Source organism: Cheilinus undulatus, linkage group 15 (genome assembly GCF_018320785.1).
Source record: "Cheilinus undulatus linkage group 15, ASM1832078v1, whole genome shotgun sequence".
NCBI lineage: Eukaryota > Metazoa > Chordata > Actinopteri > Labriformes > Labridae > Cheilinus > Cheilinus undulatus.
In genome coordinates, this window is record NC_054879.1 from 44,719,103 (window position 1) to 44,740,438 (window position 21,336).

Sequence of the window (21,336 nt, forward strand, 5' to 3'; positions counted from 1 at the left end):
CTTCTGTTTTGTTTTGGTTTTAAAAAACATACATGACCAGCAGATCAGATTTATTCGAGGTTTTTGACCCTTATTTATTGCGATTTTTTTCTGAATACATTGGCAGTGGTAGTACCTTGACTTCTAGTGCTTCCCAGTAGATTTCTGATGCAGTGACGTTGGTGACTTCCCAATACCTCAGGGTGTCGTTGGTGGGGTCAGAGGGCTCGACACATGAACATCTGTGGAATCACATGGACAGCTGGGTCACTAATAATCCGTCATTTGTCGGGGCTGTACAGTTGTTTGAAGAAATTACAATTGCACATACGAGTATGTTGTGAGTTTGTCCAGGTTGTTGTTCTTGTTAAAAGGATAGTGCTCTCCCAGGTGGATCAGTTTCTCCAAGGCCTCATAGATGAAGATGATGCATATGAGTGAGGCGAAGGCTTCCTCTGTGAATCGCGTGATGTAGCAAACAAGGGAACTTGCGTCGGTCGCCACCAGCAGGATACAGAGGAGTGCTGTCCACAGACCAATGCAGGTTCTCAGTGACAGATAGGACAAGCCGTACTCCCTGTGTGGGAAAAAAAAAATAGAAAACTGTAGGATTAATGGAGGTCAAACCACATCATATATTGATTATTGACTGAGTGTAATACTGTTGATTAGACAACATAATCCATTCAAATTAAATGGACCTAGGTGCATACATCCAGAACATCTAATGGTCTATAGGAGGCCAGATGTTTGAGCTAAACAGAACTTATCCCACCGCAAGCAGAGATGCGCAGGACATTGTAATGACAAATTATGCACTGTACAGATTAAATCAATCTGAAGTGATTTGTCATTCAGCAAGATTAGATGCAGTATGCATCCAGTAAACATACTTGCAGAATTTGAACAATATCTTTTCAAATACGAGCACCGGCCCTGTGCTGCCCAGAATAGTGAGGGGCTGTCCGGCAAACAGAGAATAGGCGATTCCAGTCAGCGAGGCTCCAAACAGCGACTCAATTGCACTCTAGGGAATAGGAAATAGAGAAGGATTATAGTGAGATAGCTGCATTAACAGCCCAAGCTACAACAGTTGTCTGGCTGATTAGTAGTAGAGTGCACAGCAGATCTTGGCAGAACATTGCGAACATATAGAGGGAGGAGTGTGTCATTTACTATGCGTCCTTCTGTTGCCTCGCCCAGTAGTCCTCCAAAGGTGATGACGGGGGACATACAGGCACAGTAGAGGAACAGAAAAGAGGCCACACACTGTAGACTAAATGCATCAGTGTAGTCGGACAAGTAGTGGGGTGCTTTGCGCTTGATATCCAGAAGGAGGCCCCCAAACCACCTGTAAATTAAAAAAAAATTCACGTGAAATTTTCATTCCATCCTGACAGCTTTATTTAGGTGTTAGAATTTCTACCATGTCTTTCCCACTATTGGTTTCTATCTGGGCCTTAACTCTTGAGCATGGCTGAGTGTGATATGATCCTTTGATAGAAAAGTCTGGCTGCAAATAGATATCTTGAAGCAGGGGGTTTCTATGGAAACTACTCGTGTCAGCTATAACTATAGAGCAAGTTTACCCACATTTAGCCCAGTGTTATTTTCTTGTCCATGTATATTTTAGGAAAAGTAAAATTAAAAATAAATTCAACAACTGCTGTCAGAAAAGGCATGCGTTATCAGCCTTGGTATATTTTCTATGTAGCCATTTTCACACATGCATTTCTAAATATTAACACCCTTTTTCTTTGTTTTCTCCAACCTTCCAGTTCGCTGCAGTTCTGGACCACCATGGCCGCCATGTTCTTCCTCTTCACCTTCTACCAATCCGTTAGGTAAGATGTTACTTTTCTTCCTCTTCTCCTGTATACAGAGTAATGCAAGGCAGTCAGGTCATTTCGAGGGTAATATTCTCTTTAAAAAAAACTGGCACTGTCCTCCAAACATACCTGTGAGGGCACATTTTTTGGTGGCTCTATCCGTATGGATGGGTCCCACTCTCCTGGAGGCAGGACTGTCACTTGATCAAGGAATTCATCAATTCCAGCTATCAGATCATTGCGGTCCTTAGCTTTATAGGCCACGTCATGGAAAACCTAGAGGTAAAAACAAATCTAGCTGCTTGACCCAGTATAGGCATGAGAAAAACGTACAGAGACAGGAATGATCAAGGGCTTGACAATCAGTGGAACTACAAAAAAACTTAACTGCTGACTCACAGTTCTCACTTAATAAATATCCAGTTTTATTAAATCTATTCCAAAAAGAGTAAAACAAAGTTTGGACTCTGTCAAAGCCCATCTTTTCTCAGTGATGATGGATGGCAGCCTAAATCCCAAACAAAAAGGAGGACATGAGGGATGACTAATCGCCAAAAGCATGAATTTCGTAAATAAAGCTCTGTGCTGTGTTTCATGCTGAGAAATGTTCCACCACTTTGGGAATTTGTTAAGTTCTGCTGGACTGTGAATTTATGCTTAGTGCCTGCAGAAAATCTGAATATGACTTCTGGTTGACATTCAAAATAGGGCTGGGCGATTAATCGCAAATTAGATTAAATCGCAATTTGGCCCGGTACAATTTAGAAAACGCAGAAGTTGCAATATTTCTTTAACTTGAAATGTGTCAAAATACCAGTTTAATAATTTTTTTTTTTTTTTTTGCAGAGATTTTATGAACATTATGCAAACATTCAAGTCTCATTTTTTATAATGGTTTACAAAAATCCTCCTTTTTGTGTTTTATGTTTGTTTTTCTTAATCAAAATGAGTGACATAAAAATGCTAATTTCCTTGAACAAAGCAACTAACATCAAATTAGCAATATAAGCAAAAATATTAAGCTCATCCTAAATAAAACTGATGAAACCTAGTGTTACTTCACGAAAGTCATACCCCAGCTGTGATCAGCTGGTAGCCAGCTTCACCTCCTCCACCACAGCTGCCTCCTTTATAGCTTAAAGCTTGTTGCACGCCCATATTCAGATTCATGCTACTATGGATTAATTGCTTCTGAAATAATTTAGTTGTTTTCAATACACATGGTCTTATTTATGGAATTATTTATTCCTTGAATTTGTCAAAAAATACACAAGATTGACTTGAAAATAATCGCATATTAAATCGCAATATTGGGGGAAAAAATCGCAATTAGATTAGTTTTTGCAGATCATTCAGCCCTAATTCAAAGCATTCCTTGTGATAAAAAATAAAACCTGAAAGAAACTACCACTTCAACACACATTTTTAGAGTGAATCTTTACCTCATCCGTCATTAGGGTTGCAATAGATCTTCCAATCTCATGATACTGTGGCCCTCTACCCAACGGCCCTAAAAGAATGAACAGAAACCTAAAGGCAGAAACAGATATTCATTAACATGATCAAACTGACTGGAATTAAAAAGGTTAAATTATAGTAGGAGTTAGACTGTCATAGCTGAATCAGACGGCAGGAACCTTGTGGTAATGGGAACTTCAGACAGCCCACTGAGGAGCACTGCAGGTGAGAGACGGACAAACGCCACTACTGGCTTGTTCAGGAATTCCAGCTCTCCCACTAACACGTTACACGCCTCGGCTCCTGGAGGGATCTTCTTCATGAAATGCAGGTCTATCTGAAAGGATAAAGTCAAGTCTAATACAAAGTCATCTAGGAAAGGCAGTTCACACTGTTCTGTAAGCTTAGTTATTGCCTAAGCTGCTTTATTGTTGCTTTATCTTAAGCATTATTTTCACTGCTCAGCCATGTATTAAGTTTCATGTGACATGATTTGATTAGATGCTCTTCCAGCTGTCCAGGCTTTTTCTGTCACATGACATAACATTGCAGTAAGTCACGGATGGGTCAGTATAAATATTCAAAAGTATTATTAAGATAGACTAGTTGAATTATGTGTTGCATAATAATTCATTTGTGATATGGGATGTTTAATTTTCTGCAAGTATGATGCTATAGACCCCACAGCTCATTCTCTTACTGTAGCCATGCTGCGTCTGCACTGTAGAGAAAATCTGCAATACTGAAGGTGTTGATTTTTCAGTGATAATTATGTGGAGTTGACAAGTGTTGACAGGAGTGTTGTCTGTTCCTTAACGGGGTTTATATATCTCCAGGGCAGCTGCAAGATTCTTGTCTTACTGATGGGACATTATTCATCCATTTTCTATACTGCTTATCCAACTGGGGGTCACAGGGGGCTGGAGCCTATCCCAGCTGTCACTGGGTGAGAGGCAGGGTCCACCATGGACTGGTCGCCAGTCAATCACAGGGCTAACATATAGAGATGGACAACAAGGCATGCTCACACTCACACCTACGGCCAATTTAGAGTCACCAATTAACCTAACAAGCAATGTTTTTGGAGGTGGGAGGAAGCCGGAGTACCTGGGGATAACCCACACATGCACGGGGAGAACATGCAAACTCTGCACAGAAAGGCCCTGATCAGGAAGTGAACAAGGGACCTTCTTGCTGTGAGGCAGCAACCCCTGCACCTTAGTGCGGCCCCTACTTAAACCTACCAAAAAAAGTTAAAATGATCAGTCACCACCCATTCCCAATGTCAGTGCAAAGCTTAGTAGAAACTGCATTTAATATAAATATAAACATGCCTGTTATAACTCCTTTTCCAATTTAGTTAGCATATTTAAAAAGGAAGTATAAATTATCCCTTTAACTGAACATCTTTGTAACCCCGAATTTCAGAAGCTAATTTGCAGATTGCAGAAGAAAACTCATGGGGTAAAAATGTATTTTGCATGACTTGTATCAGCACAAGAATGCTTTGGGCAACAGTGCTAACCCCTGCACCACCGTGCAGCGATGGGACATTATTTATGTATATATTGGTATTACAAAAATGTAGTTTTTTTTTTTGTTCTGTGTGTGTTTTAAGCAGTAATATGCAACTGCAGCAGCAATGTTCAAAGTTATTTTGCATATATAAAAAAACAACTGCGGGCAATTCAGTTCAACTGCTCCCCAAAATGAAGCCCATAAAACATGTTTATAAATGTACCCAAAGCCCATAAAACAGTTCGATATTGACCTGAACAAAAGGATCCAGACATCATGTCCTCTCTTTTTTCAACAAGGATTTTATCCCCATCTTTTCTCTGTGGTTATCATCAGTGCTAAATGATTTTATAATACTTAACATGGCTATAATCCTAATCCCTTACTAGATGACCTTTCCATTAAAAATCCCAACAATAACCTTCTGCTGATTGTTCAAAAGACACAAATAACTCCTCTCATATCTCATAACATGTCATAATCTCAGTGAGATTCACATTTAGATTGCATTATATACACGTATCATATCAGGACAGTGCAGCACTATAAAAAAGACACTGATAAAAGTGCTACAATGCCCTTAAGTTACTTATGTAACCGCCATTCTCTGAGCAGCATGAGTGAGCGTCTCACTTTGGGACCGTCTCTGGCATAACCTGATCAAAAGCTCCAGTTCCATTCTGCTGGTCAGGATCAACTGGAGTTAAGCTGGAGTCTGAAAGGGTGGAGACCCTTCCCCTATAAAGGAGGCTGACCCCTAGACTGTCCAACATTGAATTGAGTCTTTTGTAGTTCCTTGTTACAACTGAGCAAGGGGAGTGGGCTACCTAAAGTTGTCTTTCACAGCAGTTGTTCCGTGTCTTACATTGGGGAATACATACGTACAGTATTACCAGGCAGATGTTACTGTGGAACTAACGCTGCCTAGACAAGCCTTACTGAGTTGCCGCTACACTGAGCACAGAATGGGCTAGAGCTTTAACACTCATGTGTAGCCTAGCTCCAACATGCTGCAACACAAAGCTCCTGAATGGAGGTCCCTCTGAGCAGGCCCATAAGGCAGAGAGTCTCTTTGCAGTGTGTGCATGCAGCCCCTCTGGTGGCTGCAAATCCTTGGAGCTGTAGAAATAAGTAAAGCCTTCACAATCCAATGCGAGAGCCTCAACTTTGAAGCCAGCTTCCCCATAAAAAGCTGCTCACCTTTCTTACTAATTTTGGTTCTGTCATTGCACACCCATGTAGCCCATACAGGGCTCAACATGTGGTACCACTGATGCTCCTCTGAGCAGAAAGGCGGGCATTAAAAAGGTAATGTTAGGGCAAATGACCCCAACACCTTAGGCAGAAAAGCAGGATAAGGCTCTATCCTGCAAATCCATCAACTCCATAGCTCTGCCTTAGGACTCGACTGCCACCTTGTGCAGATGAGACTGCAGTCGGTGATAATGAACACCTCCCCACAAAAAGCAGAGTTAGGGTGCTTATGGCATATCAGATCTCCTCTGACTCTGTCTGATGTGCCATATGGAGAGAAGAGGTACCTCTGAGAGCCCAAACTGAAAGGAAAGCAGCTTTGTATGCCTCATCTGTCAGACTCACTGGACTGGAAATGGTCCACTTTGGACTGGTGACAAGACTTCTTCAGGTGGAAAAGGGAGGTGACCACAGGCTCAGTATGTGCATGCTATGGAGGCCATTGCTCTCCATTTCAGGCTGCTATATATTTAGCTTTGTATGTAAGCCTAATGCTGAAGTCAAGACACTGTCTCCTCCCAGAGCTGCCATAAAGGGCTGTGGCTTTGCAGCATTTACTGACAATGCCAGTAAAGAGTCATCATCATCCTTGTCAGCTGTTAATAGTCTAGGACTTACCATCTGAATCATTGCCTGTTTTTATCAACCAATCCTGCAGATCACCTGCCTTGTCTAGTTCTTGGGGCAGTGGGTTGATGAGCAAAGCTCCAATCTTCAATGTTTGTACCAGGTTTAGAAACAGATCCGACCAATCAGCGTTATTTAAGGAGAATGAGGCGGTAGCTACAGGTGGGTTTTGTCCAATTGGAAGGCTCTAGCAATGGCTGCCGCCTGTGTGGCATGTAGCTCGGATGTAGCTGTGGTATTACTTTATGAAACAAAGAGCAATGAACAGCACTGAAAGCTAATCATGACAGAAAAGGTGTTTTTGCTCCTCTGTCGTCCTGCTACAGCATGAAGGTGTGATAGTAAGGGTGGGACCTTCTGTGGTAGAGGATGTGGCAGGGTGGCTGCTGGACAACAGTGACAGAACTTTGAGGGACAGGAGACTATAGTGTTCACACTCAAAGTCAGCTTTGGCATGCTTCAACTTGCAGCACATTACACACATGTGGTGAGTGTCACAGCTAGTATTTTATCCCCACACAGGCAGGCTCAGGGTTGAGGTTTTTCATTTGCATTTGTGGGCAAAATGGCATCAGTCCTGGACAAATAAACCTGTGATTCAGTGGCTGGCTTAAGTGAGAGATAATGTAATGTGAGTGGGTTGTTGTTGCAGAATAAATGGGGTGAAGACAGGTGGGCCTTCAAGAAATTAGCTGCTCTAGCTTCCATTACTCACATCAATCCAAACTTTTCTTAAAACCGGCCAACCAAATTGTTATTACTCGCAGTTAAAGGAGCATTTCCACTGATATGAGCAGGTTCCCATTAATCAATGCAGCAGTTGCACTTTTCTACCCTTTCATGTCTGTCAGCATCTCTTACCCTATTCCACATTCTGTTATGAGTTTATTTAACGTACCATCTTAGGTTTTGTAGATTTCTCTGTCATAGTTCTTGCATATTTTATTCTTCTTTCACTGCTCTTACCGTGTCTTTTCTCTTTCTTAGGATCAAACAGACAGATGTCAAATTAAACTGACTTATTTCCTGAAACAGGACTGATAAGATCACTGTTGGTCTTCTAGAGTATATAAACAGAGTCACACCCTAAGCAGCTATCTGCTTTTCTCAGTAAGGATGTGTCCTTTCTATCTGCTATCTGCTAATTTGCTAATCTATGGAGGGGTAACAGACCATTGCTATGCATTTTTTTGCAAGTCAGAATCAGATATTAACACAGCAGTAAGCTTAAGATGTGAATACTACCCTTAGTGTCATTAAATATAATATGGGATATTTTTGCATTTTGAAGTCTAATATCCAGTCAAATCCACATAATATAGTAAAATAGTGCAATATTTCCCTTTAAAAGGGACATAGTTTTTCTTACAAAAATATGTGCCCCTGGCCTGTCCACAATCCACTAAAGTACCAGAACAATCCATTCCCTCCCTCCCTCTCTGTCTCCACCTTTCAGGAAATGTGTGCTGAAACAAGCCGTTCTCAGATTTTTCCCTCATGATGTCATGTGGGGAGTAAGCCCCGCCCCCAGGTTCGGTTGGCCCTCCCCGCTAGGAAGAACGCTTCGCCCTCCTCTCCTGATCCTCCTCTCTGCTGAGGATCAGGAGAGCCACATCCATTAAGCCACTTCTATTTCCTGAGAGGGGTGGAGTCAGACAGCTCTTTAACATTTAAAGCTACAGACACAGAATCAGCTAGCTCTGAGCAGGGCTGAAACAGAGGGGTTTCTAGACATGCAAAATACTGTAGTGTTTTTTCAGCAGCAAACTTCACAGGCATGTTTTGGAAGCTCTGAGACCAACATAAACTTGTCTTAAAAGGGTAAAATATGTGACCTTTAAATCCAGGGAGAACGGAGTGTGAATGTTAATTTCTTTAACATGGAAGACTGCTGAACATAACTGGAACATAAATGAAGAAACAGATTTGTTTTGTTTAGTGTAGTTTACCTTGCTGAAGTCCACTGAACTGTTGTCTCGACTCATGTCTCCTTTCACATCTAAGTGAGACTGGGAGGCCATCATCTGACCTGGATAACCATGACAAGAGAATTTCTGATAAATGAGAAGTTTTCTCAACATGCCAGGGAATTAGCAACTGATAATTTCAGAATGAAGATAAACTGTATACAGGGCCACAGATTAAACATACAGAAGAAAACAAGAGTTAGGGTCACTCAGATGATAGACTATTATCTGTGCTGCTGTGGATAAAAACCACCACAGAAAATCCAAACTCATAATTCCTGATTAGCTGTCTGGCTGTTTTGGTCTTTTCTCCTTTGCTCTAATGCTGCTTTAAAATTTGCATCAAAATGCAGCACAAGTATGATGTTTGTAATGTTCATGATGAGCCTCAAAGACTTTTCATAAATTATCAAATGATATAAAGTGTTTAATATTTTGTGTGTAACTAATTTTGTGATGAGAGATATTGGCAAACCCTAAGCTTGTCAAATGTAGCTGGCAATGACAAAGGCAACTAACACTTCCATTACAAAACCAGTGGGCAGCTATATTTAGTCCCCAAATTCAACCAAATAGTTAAAGTAATTTTAAATGAACAGAAAAAAACATTAAAAAGTATTTACTGATGAATATCAATCTTTTAAATAGCCTTAAATCAACAAATCTGCCTATTTGGAGTTGCCAGTATCAACAGAAATCATGTGAATATTCTCCTCTACAATATGTTATTTAAGTAAAAGCAAGAAAAGGGGCATGAGTGTGCTGCATAAACCAGCACCTGTTGACTTCGGTGGGGCTGTGGCAGGTGGGTGGGCAGATGGTGGGTGGTGGATGGAATCAGGAATGAAGAAAAGATGGTAACACACACAACTTAAGACCATATGCTTATCAGACAAACACACATATTGCATATTAACTGAGAATGCACACTTAAAAAGTGCTGTCCACATTCATTCCACATAGATCAAGCAACAGGGTGTTTCCAGCTTTTTTTTAACCTGTATGTTTTTGTGCCGAGAGCCCAGCTTTGACTCTGTCAACATGTTAAAACTAGTTCAAAATGGAGAATGATTTTTTCTTCTTAGATAATGTAATGCTGAAACAAAAATAAAGCCTTGAGAGAAAATAATTGCAAATAATTTTTAAACAAACATAACCCTTTATGCCCTTTTTTGCAAATCATGTTACCTCTTATAAATAAAACACAGCATCACAGCTCTATTCCCCTCACCGTTCTTGTCCAGGTGGACGTCTGATGACCTTCGGCCCATGTCAGCGATGGAGCGTACTATCGGAAGACGATTGGCCAGCTTCTTCTGGTTCTGGTGATGGTGCCGCTTCAGTAATGTTTCACGCACTTTTTTCCTGAGCTCATCTCCCAGGGGTGAGTACAACTCCTGGTGGTCCAAGACCATGTCTAAGACATAAAGATAAGTCACTGTTGTGTATGAAATGGTGCTTGGTGGGATTATTGTCCTGTGGAATGAAGGGACATTTATTGTGTAAAATACTAAGGATACAAGTAGGGATATATTATTAAAGAGTTTTTTTATTTGCAATTTGTTTTGTATGTCTTGGAGAGCATTTGTCCTCAAAGGCATACATTGGAACCAACACATCTCTGTATCTATACAATAGATGGAATACATTTTAAAAGTTTGAAATTTACAAAATTAAAATTTTAATTATATAACCAATCAAAATTGTACTGAAATGATTTTTTGCAAGGTTGAATTTCAAAACTCTGTTTGCTCCATAACAAAAATAACCAGAACTATTTTTCACACCAGCTTTTTGTCTAAGATGATGTTTGTTTTTCTGCATGGCAAACTATAGTAGTATAGTAGTATAGTGATACTTGATGCTTCCTTCCGTAGATTGGTACATGGATGCAGCAGGGGATGTGCCAGTCCTGCCTTATCATCTCTGCTGCTAACATACACTAGTTCTCAGCATTGGTAATCTATGCAGATATCTGAACTTCTATGGGACTCTTACTGTCCCATTTTCATTAATGGCAAGCACTAGGGCATAGTGGCATGCTCTGGATTCTACACTTTCCTTGCTAAGAGAAGGTTTGACCTGATAATTCAGTAAGATCTGCAACAGGAAAGAAAATGAAAACATGAGTGAAGCACACATGCCCAGGCTTACATCATACACCACCACCTGCGGGGGAAATAAGTGAAGCTGACTGATGCACCATCACTTTGTCAGTCTGCCGTCCACTTTAGAACTGACTTTTAAAATACCAAGATCATCTGTTTCATCAGAAAAAGACCCATTTCCCTGTAATATAAATCAGCCCAGTTCATAGAAAGCATTGAAAACAAGAATGTGTTATTATCTGGAGATAATAATTAAATTATAATTAAACAGTGCTAATAAAATATCAAAATAAATTATTTTTGTTGCAAGTAAAAGCAGCGTTGTCATTCTAATATCAGATAGGCTCTTTAAAATGGTCTTGTTCAAATTAAAGGTTTAATTTTAGAAAAATCAAGTAAGAGATGTAGTAGAAGTAGAAGTGTAGGTTTCACCCTTACTCTTTTTTAAAATGTTAATTTTAAAAGCCAATTTTGAAATAAAAAAAATCTCAGCACTTTACAAATTGAACAGCTTTAACATGTGCTTTTCCCTTTTCTCACTTTTAACACGTTTGTTACTCTTTAAGGAGAGGATTGATCATCCTGATAGCACTTTAAATCTGAGCTGATATCAGGCCTATATCAGACAACCATGGAGTCGTGAAGGGATTTGTGTTGACTAAAAACTAAGACTGGGCAATTCATTGCAAATTAGATTAAATCGCAATATGACCTGCTGCAATTTACAAATCGCAGAAGGTACAATATTTCTTTTACCTGAAATTTGTGTCAAAATACCAGTTGAAAACTTTTTTGCAGCAGAGATGTTATACATTGCATGTAATGCAATCATTGTATTGGCATACTTTTAGAGTAGTGTACAAAACAAATCCTATTTTCTTCATTTTTTGTATGTTTTTCTTGTTAAATATGAGATTTATATAAAAAAATATAATTCCATTTCATACAGCAATTAATATCCAATTTGCAAAATAAGTCAAAATCAGTTAGATATTTTCTCAAAATTGTTCAGCCCTAGTTTAATGTAATATTGTGTTGGTTATAGTATATATTTAATTATTACTTGTTTTTGTTGGAGAATACATGAGATGAGGAACTTAAATCGCAATCGCAATATTGGGGGAAAAAAATCGCAATTCGATTGTTCTTACAAATCGTTCAGCCCTAGTGTCACGTGTCATTACTGTTAAGATGAGAGAAGCTTTGCAAGTCAAAATAAATCAGTGTAAATTTAAAAAAGCTGCAGAGGTGGTGATAGTAGTGCTCATCAGAATGATATACCAGGTATGCACAGGTCCGGAGAGGCTGGCACCTGGGTCCAGATCTGGACGGTGGTCCACTAATTTAATAGTGACCTCAGCCCTACTGGTAAATTATTGATCCTGAATAAGCAAGAACCTCAGTGAAACAAAAAAGGGAATGTATTGTGAATTTGAGATCATTTTCAAATCTTGACCCCAGGAATTGACTTAAACCAAATCAAATTTGGACACAATGAAAGATGCACACTCATAGGCATAAGCAAAGAGCACTTTCCCTCCAAGGCAGAAGGACCCTTGCATAGTACACATCCCTTATGCCAGGGGTCATAAACTACATTTGCACAAGAGCCAGATTTTTCTTAACAGACGCTGTGGGGGCCAGACATTGAAATAAATTACAATAAAATCAATATTTTGGTGTGATTAACATATTCTTGTAAAAATATTATTTCCTTCAAAAATCGTTGGATCTTTAAGTGTTTTGAGATCAGCCCCTATCACCTATACTGCAGCCGGCTACAAGGGGGCAATCGAAATATTTTAGCTACATATTTCTGAAGCCCTCATGATGTCTATTACTGGTATTCATACTAATATGCTATAATGTGATTGGCCAAAAACACATGGAGGAGAGAAAATCTTCAGTGTAGACTCTCAGAAAGGGAAATTGCACCCTTAAAGATGCTTGTGTGGAAAACTGCAGCTTTAATAAAAATAAGACTGTCAAGTATACGTTTACCATGCCAACTTAAAAAATATGATACTTGCATGCTTGTTGTTTGATAAGTTGCTGGGTTGAAGGTTTTATTTAAACTTAACTTGGCTCCTTTCCTGCATGTCGCTCCCCCAATCTACCATTCCTGTTCCCTATTCTATCTACAGTTCACCTGTCAATAAAGGCATGAAAAGCCCAAAATTATATCTTACAGAAAAATTGCATGCAACATTTTGTTCTCTTCTCAAATTTTCTGAATCTAATAGTCTGCCGAGGGCCGGATGGAAAGCTGTGGGGGGACTGGTGTGGCCCCCAAGCCTCCAGTTGATCATCACTGCCATATGCAGTACCTTTTCATTTTAGTGGATGAATACAGGTACTTCACCATTTTCTGTAAAGAGTGGTTACCTGCAACCTCTTCGATACAACTGGCCCGCATGTCGAGCAGCACAGTGCTGTTGATAATGCAGCTTCGTAGCTCAAACAGGCTGTGTAGAGACAGAGTGGCTACGTAGGGTTTACTCCATCGTTCTCCCCCGTCCTCAACATCCTCCTCAAATTTTAGCCACCTGTAACAGGTAAAGAGTACCAGTCAGAGGAGGCCGGTGGACCGCAAAATGCCCAGCCATCTGTTCTAGCTGCACTAAAAACACTCAGTCAGCCCTGGTCACCCTCTGACATTTAGTTCTAATCCACCTCATTGCTATCCCTTCTTGTCTCTCTCTTGTTTGATGTGCCATTTTTACAGAAGGACACATCATCTGATAGAATTAAATCATAAATCTTGCTCAAAAAAGGAAAGTCATGAAGTTAATTCCCTTTGAGCAATTACAACAAGCAGCAATTACTTAATGCAATGGAAACCCAAACAACAGACACACAGGCGCATCTCTCATCAGTGTAAGTGGGATCATGGGCACAGTCGGTCCATTCAATCAGGCCTTTCAGTCACTACATGTAGGTCATGTGTGCATGTTAACGTTAATGACAGTACCGGGCACTTTCCCTCCACTCCGAGTCCTCTCCGTCCCTTGCACAGATTTCATCCATCTCTGTGAAGAGGTCATGAGGAATATGCTCCTCGTCGTCATCCTCGGTGCCCAGCAGGAACTGAACTCTCTGTGAAGGAGTGTCTGCAAAAACAAGATGTTAAATTAAAAGTACAAATAGTTGGTTAGGGTATTAAGTTTTTATTTCTATGCTGCAATTGTGGCCAGCTGTACCATAAACAGGAGACTCTCTACCCTCCACCAAGGTGAGGGTCCGGTCCCTGCTTCTCTTCTTGAGTTTGTTTCCATGGTGACGATGCCTGCGATGGCTTCGGTGCCTGGTACTGCCCAAGGGAACGTGGACCCCTATGTAGAGAGTCCTGTGGCCTGTGGGCACATTTAATGTACATTAGAGGAGGATCAGCCACAGTGTGATAGCCTATCTGCACCCTGACAGAAGCTTAACAGATAATCATTATGAATTCACTGATCAGGGGAAGGCTTCTTTGTGTTAGTCCTTTAAGCTTTATTATTCTGCATCCAAAGTGTTTGAGTGGCATCACAGATACTGTATAATGTGCACTTCTGCTATAGTATTTAATGTACAATTCCACCTAAAGCATCAAGTTAATACAATCTGTTAATGCTTTACAATAATACATTATCAGAATTAACACAAGAATGAGGTTATTGGAAGGCTTTCATTGGTAGAGGTTACTCTTTGAGCAATATACCATACATACAGATATTTTATAACTTCTTGCCTGTCTTTTTAAATTGAGTCAGTTCTTGTTATGCTGGCGCGGTGGGGTAAAGGGGGGTTTTTCAGGGGCCCAGTCAAACCGGGGACCCATGGAGGTCTGCAAAATCATGGTGTAGCTGCGACAACCATTTTTTTTTCCTGAATAACAACCACTCTTATCAAAGCAACAAAAATGTATTTTTGTTTTTAGCCTGTAATACAGTTAGCATCTTTTTAAGAAATGTAAACCTTTTTATTCAAACAGAATGACCTTTTTTTTTTTTTTGCTCATGTTAACAATGTGGATGGTTATGCTGAACTCAACCATTAGGAAGGAAATGTCAGACTTTAAAGCTAAGCCATAATGTGCTTAAACTTCAGGATCCCAGAAAATAGAGAAGAAGCCATGGCAGCTTTAATGGTAACAAATTAAATAGTTAATCAATCATGGAATAAAGGTGGCACAAAAGGGCAGAAAAAAGTCATGAAAGGCAAAAAGGGTTAAAGAGTGGTAAATTGGTTACATGTGGGTTGAAAGTGCAAAATATGGATGGAAATGGTGGTGAAAAGGTGTTAAAAAGTGGCAAGAAGGGGTTGAAATTTGCAAAATGGGGAAAAAATAAGTTATTCTAAAATCATTCTCATAATAGCTTGACATACTTTTCAGCTCCATAATGAGGTAACTCCTTTTTTTTTTTTTTATTATTTTTTAAAGATTTATTGTTGGACTTTTTAGTGCCTTATTTTGACAGAGGAGGGCAGTGAATAGAGTCGGAAATGGGACAAAAGTGCGGAGAGACATGAGGCAAAGGGCCACAGGCCAGAATCGAACCTAGGCCACCCACATACATGGGTCATACCTTAGACCGCTAGGCCATCTGTGCGCCCAGGTAACTGCTTTTTCAACTGCTTTTTTCCCAGTAATGAATAAAATCATCATTTAGATACTGTATTTTGTATTTACTTGGGTTTAGGGCTGGGCAGTTGATCGCAAATTAGATTAAATCGCAATTTCCAAATCACAGAAGGTGCAATATTGTTTTGACCTGTAATTTGCGCCAAAATACCAGTTTAAAACCTTTTTTTGTAGCAGAGATGATATGCATTATATATCATACAATCATTCAAGTGCCATTCTTTAAGAATAGGCTACAAAACATCCGAATTTTTTCATTTTTGTAGGTTTTTCTAATTGAATATGAGAATGACTTTCTTCAATACAAGAATTCATGTCCGATTTGCAATATGAGTCGAAATCATCATAATAAGGTATTTTTTCAAAGTTGTTTAGCTCTTGTTTTATCCAGTATTGTGTTGGTTATAATATAAAATGATTTATTGTTTGTGTTTGTTGGTAAATACATAAGATGAGGAACTTCAGAAATAACTGCATATGAAATTGCTGTCACAATATTGGGGGGAAAAAATCGCACTTAGATTATTTTCCCAAATCGTTCAGCCCTACTTGGGTTGTCTGTGTGAGATATTAGAATCAGTTTGATGATCTGAAACATTTAAGAGGAAAAAGAATCAGAAATCAGAAAGAGGAAGAATACTTTTCACAGCACTGTAATCAATAACTGACACCAAGGGAGGGCCCACTCTCTGTGTTTTTCAGGGGCCAAGCCAATTCTGTGCAGGCCTGCCAATAATATATGCTATTCTTAGCATATTCCATCACTTGTGCAAACTGAGAGCTCTAGCAACGAAAATTGGACATTTTAATAAAAATAGCACGTATGAAACCATGAAGGACTTTAAGTATACTGTTGTTTTTGTTCTAAATTGCTGTGTATGGGAGGCTTGCAGTTATGAAAATCTGCATCACACAAGTATTTGTGTTTGTGTGATGCAGGTATGAGAGTAGAGAGAGACACGCACGGTGCAAGAGAGCATGTCTGTGTTTGCACTCGTAAGTCAGCCCACTCAGCTGCAGTAGAAGGACAATCAGATAGATACAGTACATACTTTACTAAACTGTTGATGCTTTTTACTGCAGGTATGTGCATAATAACTGTTGAAGCTCTGCCAGAATCAGAAATGTTAAGTCTGTAAACTATGCACAGAACATAGCATGCTCTTTGGAGTATGTCACTTACAAAGAACTATATTAGTTATTTACAATGTTTGAGTATTCTTAAATTTACAGTCAAATCCAGCCTGCTTTTTAAATAGTTTGGTTAAACACAGTTTAACCTTTTAAGCGAATGCTCGTGTTAAAGGAGTTTTTCTGCTGCTGTTTTATTTTGTTCTCTTTGCCAGTTTGCACTTAAAAGAAATTGCAACTAGAGACTTAACAATGAGACTGATGACTAATCTAAAAGCCTTTTATTATCACCTTTATACTGCCTATGAATGCAAATATAGATGGAGCAAACCGCTGGGCTTTAATACCTATAATTTTCTAAATCTTGCTGTTTGTTTCTTTGTGATTGTCCCATGTATTTCAGTGACTATGAAATTGTTGATGCGAACTCAGCTCACCCACTGTCCTCCCACTCTGCTCTCATCTTTTTTACTTCGAAAAAGCTGTCAAGAGGAAAGCAGCAGTTGTAAGGACAGAGTAGGCGGACTCAGCTGCAGCAGCTTTTCACCGCTTGAAGCTTTTTTGTATTTGGATACATTCAGTGCTTTAAAGTACCTTCAAGATCCTCCTGTTCAAAGTTGGTTCCTTGTTGGGATCGTGTTCCTCCTCTGTCCACCACAGCCTCGTCATCATTCCTCTGTCAGGACACATGTGGCAAACAGGATCACATATTAAAACAAATCTAAAATCTATGGGAAAACATAACATACAAACATAACCGACATGAAATATCTCACTGAGCTGTATTTAAAATAAAGGATGCATTTTGCAGACTAAGCGGACTGATATGTTACTAATTCTCAGCCAAACCAGACATGCAAGACTGGTCAACATGGAGGTTATCCAAAGTGGATTTCCGTCCGCATAGACATTTATGTAGAGACAGAGCCAGCGGAAAAAGAACATAATCCTAAGCACGCAGCTTTTGTCAGATTACAAGAGGAATACTCAATGGTCCAAAAAATTCCCAGAACAACCAGGCAGATAGATTTCCCCTTACATTTCCTGAGCAGCTGTTCCACATACAACTAAAGTCAACAGTTCAAACATGCAGCTGTGTTTTATACAGCTCTATTAGAAACCTGTAGCAGGACACGCATTCACTGCCAGAGCGTGAGATGATTGAGGGCACATGGATCTGCTTGATTGGAGTCTGATCGCTGAAAGAAGTGAAGTGTGTGAATGTTAGCCTGCTTACATAACACTTGTGGAAGAAGATGAGAATGAGTAGGTGGTTGTAGGGAAACTGTACCAAAGGAAATCATTATTTTCTCATTTTAAGATACTTGAAGAAGACAAACCCAGCACTTGTTTTCCTCTGCTTTATGACCACTGTGTGATTCATAACATTGCAGAATTTCAGCATTACTCAGAGGATTTCTCAATCAAACACAAACACATCATCACAACTCGGCATTAACATTCACAAACAAAATGTCCAGCTTCATGCAGCACTGATTAAGGAGGCTATACCAGGCATTACAAAGGAGTTCAGACCAGAGAGAAAGCTGTAGAGATGCTGTAGTTTCTCAGGCTGAGGTCACAGTTCACCACTTACTTCCTCAGTCTGTACTAGAACAAAATCTACTGCCCACTCATGGTTGTGAATTTGGCATCACAATACAGATAGAGAAAGGCAGCAAGTTCTCAAACAAAACAACAAATGCATTAGAATAACAAAAAAAATGTGTTTTTGTTTTTTAGAGGAAGTGTGCTTTTGACCATCCAGTTAACTAGATCATGGGTTATCCACTCTGGTAAAAGGGGGCAACTGCACTTGATTGAGTTTCTTGAAAGCACAACTGATTTTCAAGAACTCCAGTTGCCCCCTTAATGAAGATTTGGATAACACATGACCTGGTTGAAAGAGATCCTACTCTGACATAGGTTGAGTGTTTGCCACCATTTTAGAATTTAATAATTTATTCCAGTTTTAGTGTTGTGCTGATTCCAATACCAGTATCAGAAATACATCCAGTACTGCTTAAAGTGCAGGTATTGGTGAGTACATGAGTTTATGTACTGATCCGATACGGTTTGGTTTCACTTTATGTTTTTCTTTGTTTAGCCATGCTTAATGTTAGCGCTGGAAACACTGCATGCACGAGCTACCATTTTTAGAGCACCAAAGAAGCAGAAAAGGACCCACTGCAGCAGCAGAAAATGGTGTCTGTTGATATTTTCTCTCTGAATGTGATCGTTAAAATGTCGTCCAGACCAGCACTGTCATACACGACAAGAAGTGACAGTTTATCAAAAGTTAAATAACTTTTGAACCATAAATTGTTGCCTCTTGCTTGTTTTTCCTCTTGAAGTTAGCTGTCGTGTTTTCCCATTGACACTATTGATGCCTTTGAATCCTTTGCAGCAGCATTTTCAGCGAGCCTGGAACTCGTGTGACTTTTGGGGACTTTAATGGTTAAATCTACACCAGTAAACCCGATATTGAACGTCTTTTTATCCATTTTAATTGAATTACGATCACTTATGACCACTAGCTTGAATGCTAATGGCCATACCCTTTGTGAGCGTCTGTCAGCCAGCTGCAGGCTGTTCTGTGATCACGTGATGCTGCCCGAATAGAGCATAATGGAGAAGGAGAGAGAAAGAGAGCCTGTGATGCAGCCCCCTGTATTATTGTTATTTTAATATTTAGCAGTAAAACTCAATAATCAGCAGAAAAACAACTTTAGGGTCACAGAGATGCTGTACATTATGATTCTATTTGTTGGGCCATGTTCTGAGTCAAATATAGGTCCAAAATAATTTACTAGTCTGCACAGTCAGTCCAGAAAGTTCACACTAGTGTTGGATCGGTACTCGGTATCAGCTGATATCCAACACCTTGGTATCGGGAAGGAAAAGATGGTATCGTAACATCCCTAGTTTTATTTTGTAGTATGCACTTCCCTTCTCTAAGAAAGTTAACTACAGTGTCTGCCTTTGTTCATCTCTCCCATGTATTATTGTCTGCCTCACCACACAGCAAAACATCAGTGTTAATCAGCAAAGAAGTTGAATTGTTTCCGGATCTCTGGACAGTCTGTGCATCACAAAAAAATGCAGTGCTCTTCCATCAGCTCTCACAGGCAGTAGACTAATCTTGAGTCTATAAATGCTGTTCCTTTACCAAACTCATCGTCAGATGCTGAATGCAACTAGAGCAGTTCACATGGAAAGGGGCGTTTTTCCCCAAATAATTGCATAATGGCTCAGCGTCTCCACAAACCGGTGCATGTTTGCAGTGATTGCTCTCCAACATAATAAGGGGAGCATTAAAGCTTTGCCTTTTGACTTTTTTACAAAGTTTAGAGCGTGTACTTTATAGTGGAGCTTTGACAAAGCATGTCATTTGGCTGAATGGGGACAGACACATATTTATTTATTGCACATTTATTGCTGTTATTTGTGGTTTTATTGTTATTGTGGTTTTATTGTGCAGGAGATTTTATATACTGTGCTATATGAGTGGAATGTATGTTTGACTTCTGCTGCAAACCAAATAGCCCCTCGGGGACAATAAAGTTTTCCAAATCCAAATATTCAAACCTGTTTACTCAGCATCACTAACTTCAAGTGAAAAATAACGGCAAATAAACCATAATTTCTAACTCCAACATGTGACACATCTCTTGTATTATCGTGTTTATTACATTTATTACATCCAGGTATGCCAAATACGTTTGCTTGGGGGCGTGTTTCAACTAAGTCCAGTTGTTTTCCAGCTCTGTCACTTTCTCTCTCGGTTATAAAGAAAAGCCAGACTCATGAGCACAGTGTAGTTTTCATATTTTAGCCTATGTTTGAGATCGAAGGCCATCTCGTCTTCAGCACTGTTGCAGAATGAGTGTATGTGTTAAACATGGGAAAAGACAAAGGCAATAAAAGGGGGATGGGAAACACTGAACCGAAAGGTACATATTAATTATTTTTTATAAACACATATAAATATACCTGAAAACATCAAAAATTCAGTTAAACACCACCCAAGAGCATGATGGGAGAACTCCACCCTCCTAGATTTGAAATGACAGTGGGTAGAGCCTAGATCAGTCGACTCTCTACAGAGTTGGACTAACACTAAATGAATCAACACTGTCAAATAACTCCAACAATGAAGGCCATTAAACACGGGATGGATTCACTTTGTGCGATAAAATCAACTCTGAAATGTTTAACACTGAGAATTTGACTACATTTTTTGCTGTGCATGTTACCTTGATAAGTTTCAAGTACAACACATTAGTCTTGTGTATTAATTAAGAAGTGAGAAGTGTGTTTTGTAGTGGGTGGGGGGGGGGGCATATTCTGGATTACAATATTACAATATTGTATTACATGTATGTATGTATTACAATACAAACTGGCCACAGAGCTGACTCATGTTACTCAGACTTGGACTCTGCTCTGGGGTAGAACTCATCATGAGCAAGACTCACATCCATCCAGTAAGGGTTTAGGAATCATCATGGGCAGCATGAGAGCTCTAAAGCATCCATAGAAAGCTAAGTAGGACAGTCTTGCAGCAAAACTTGGACAACTCTTGGAGTGACTGTGTCTCAGAGGACAGAGTCAGTTGTCTTGCAGCTGGAAGGTCATGCATTTGATCTCCTGCTCCTGCAGACATATGTCAATGTGTGCTTGGACACTTGACCTCACTTTGCTCCCACTGCTGTGGTGTTTTAATCTGTATGGATGCACATGAATAGGATTAACTAATACTGATGGTCACTCTACACAGCAGCCTTCGCCATCAGAGTGTGAATGTGGAGAGAATTAGTTTCAGTCAGACTCAAGTGCTG

The 21,336-nt window shown here is 39.7% G+C and overlaps 1 protein-coding gene across 1 annotated transcript in view; it reads right to left on the reverse strand.

Annotated features, from left to right (window-relative positions):
- slc4a10b (solute carrier family 4 member 10b) overlaps positions 1-21,336 on the reverse strand; it is a 39,792-nt gene that overhangs the window by 8,709 nt on the left and 9,747 nt on the right. The window contains exons 3-16 of the mRNA XM_041807038.1: positions 17,090-17,171; positions 13,941-14,093; positions 13,712-13,850; positions 13,126-13,286; positions 9,864-10,049; positions 8,615-8,694; positions 3,446-3,603; positions 3,251-3,338; positions 1,938-2,084; positions 1,751-1,851; positions 1,156-1,330; positions 873-1,006; positions 311-556; positions 116-221 (exon numbers count right to left, since the gene is read on the reverse strand). Coding sequence (XP_041662972.1) covers positions 116-221; positions 311-556; positions 873-1,006; positions 1,156-1,330; positions 1,751-1,851; positions 1,938-2,084; positions 3,251-3,338; positions 3,446-3,603; positions 8,615-8,694; positions 9,864-10,049; positions 13,126-13,286; positions 13,712-13,850; positions 13,941-14,093; positions 17,090-17,171 — 1,956 coding nt within the window. The remainder of the gene's footprint in view (positions 1-115; positions 222-310; positions 557-872; positions 1,007-1,155; positions 1,331-1,750; positions 1,852-1,937; positions 2,085-3,250; positions 3,339-3,445; positions 3,604-8,614; positions 8,695-9,863; positions 10,050-13,125; positions 13,287-13,711; positions 13,851-13,940; positions 14,094-17,089; positions 17,172-21,336) is intronic.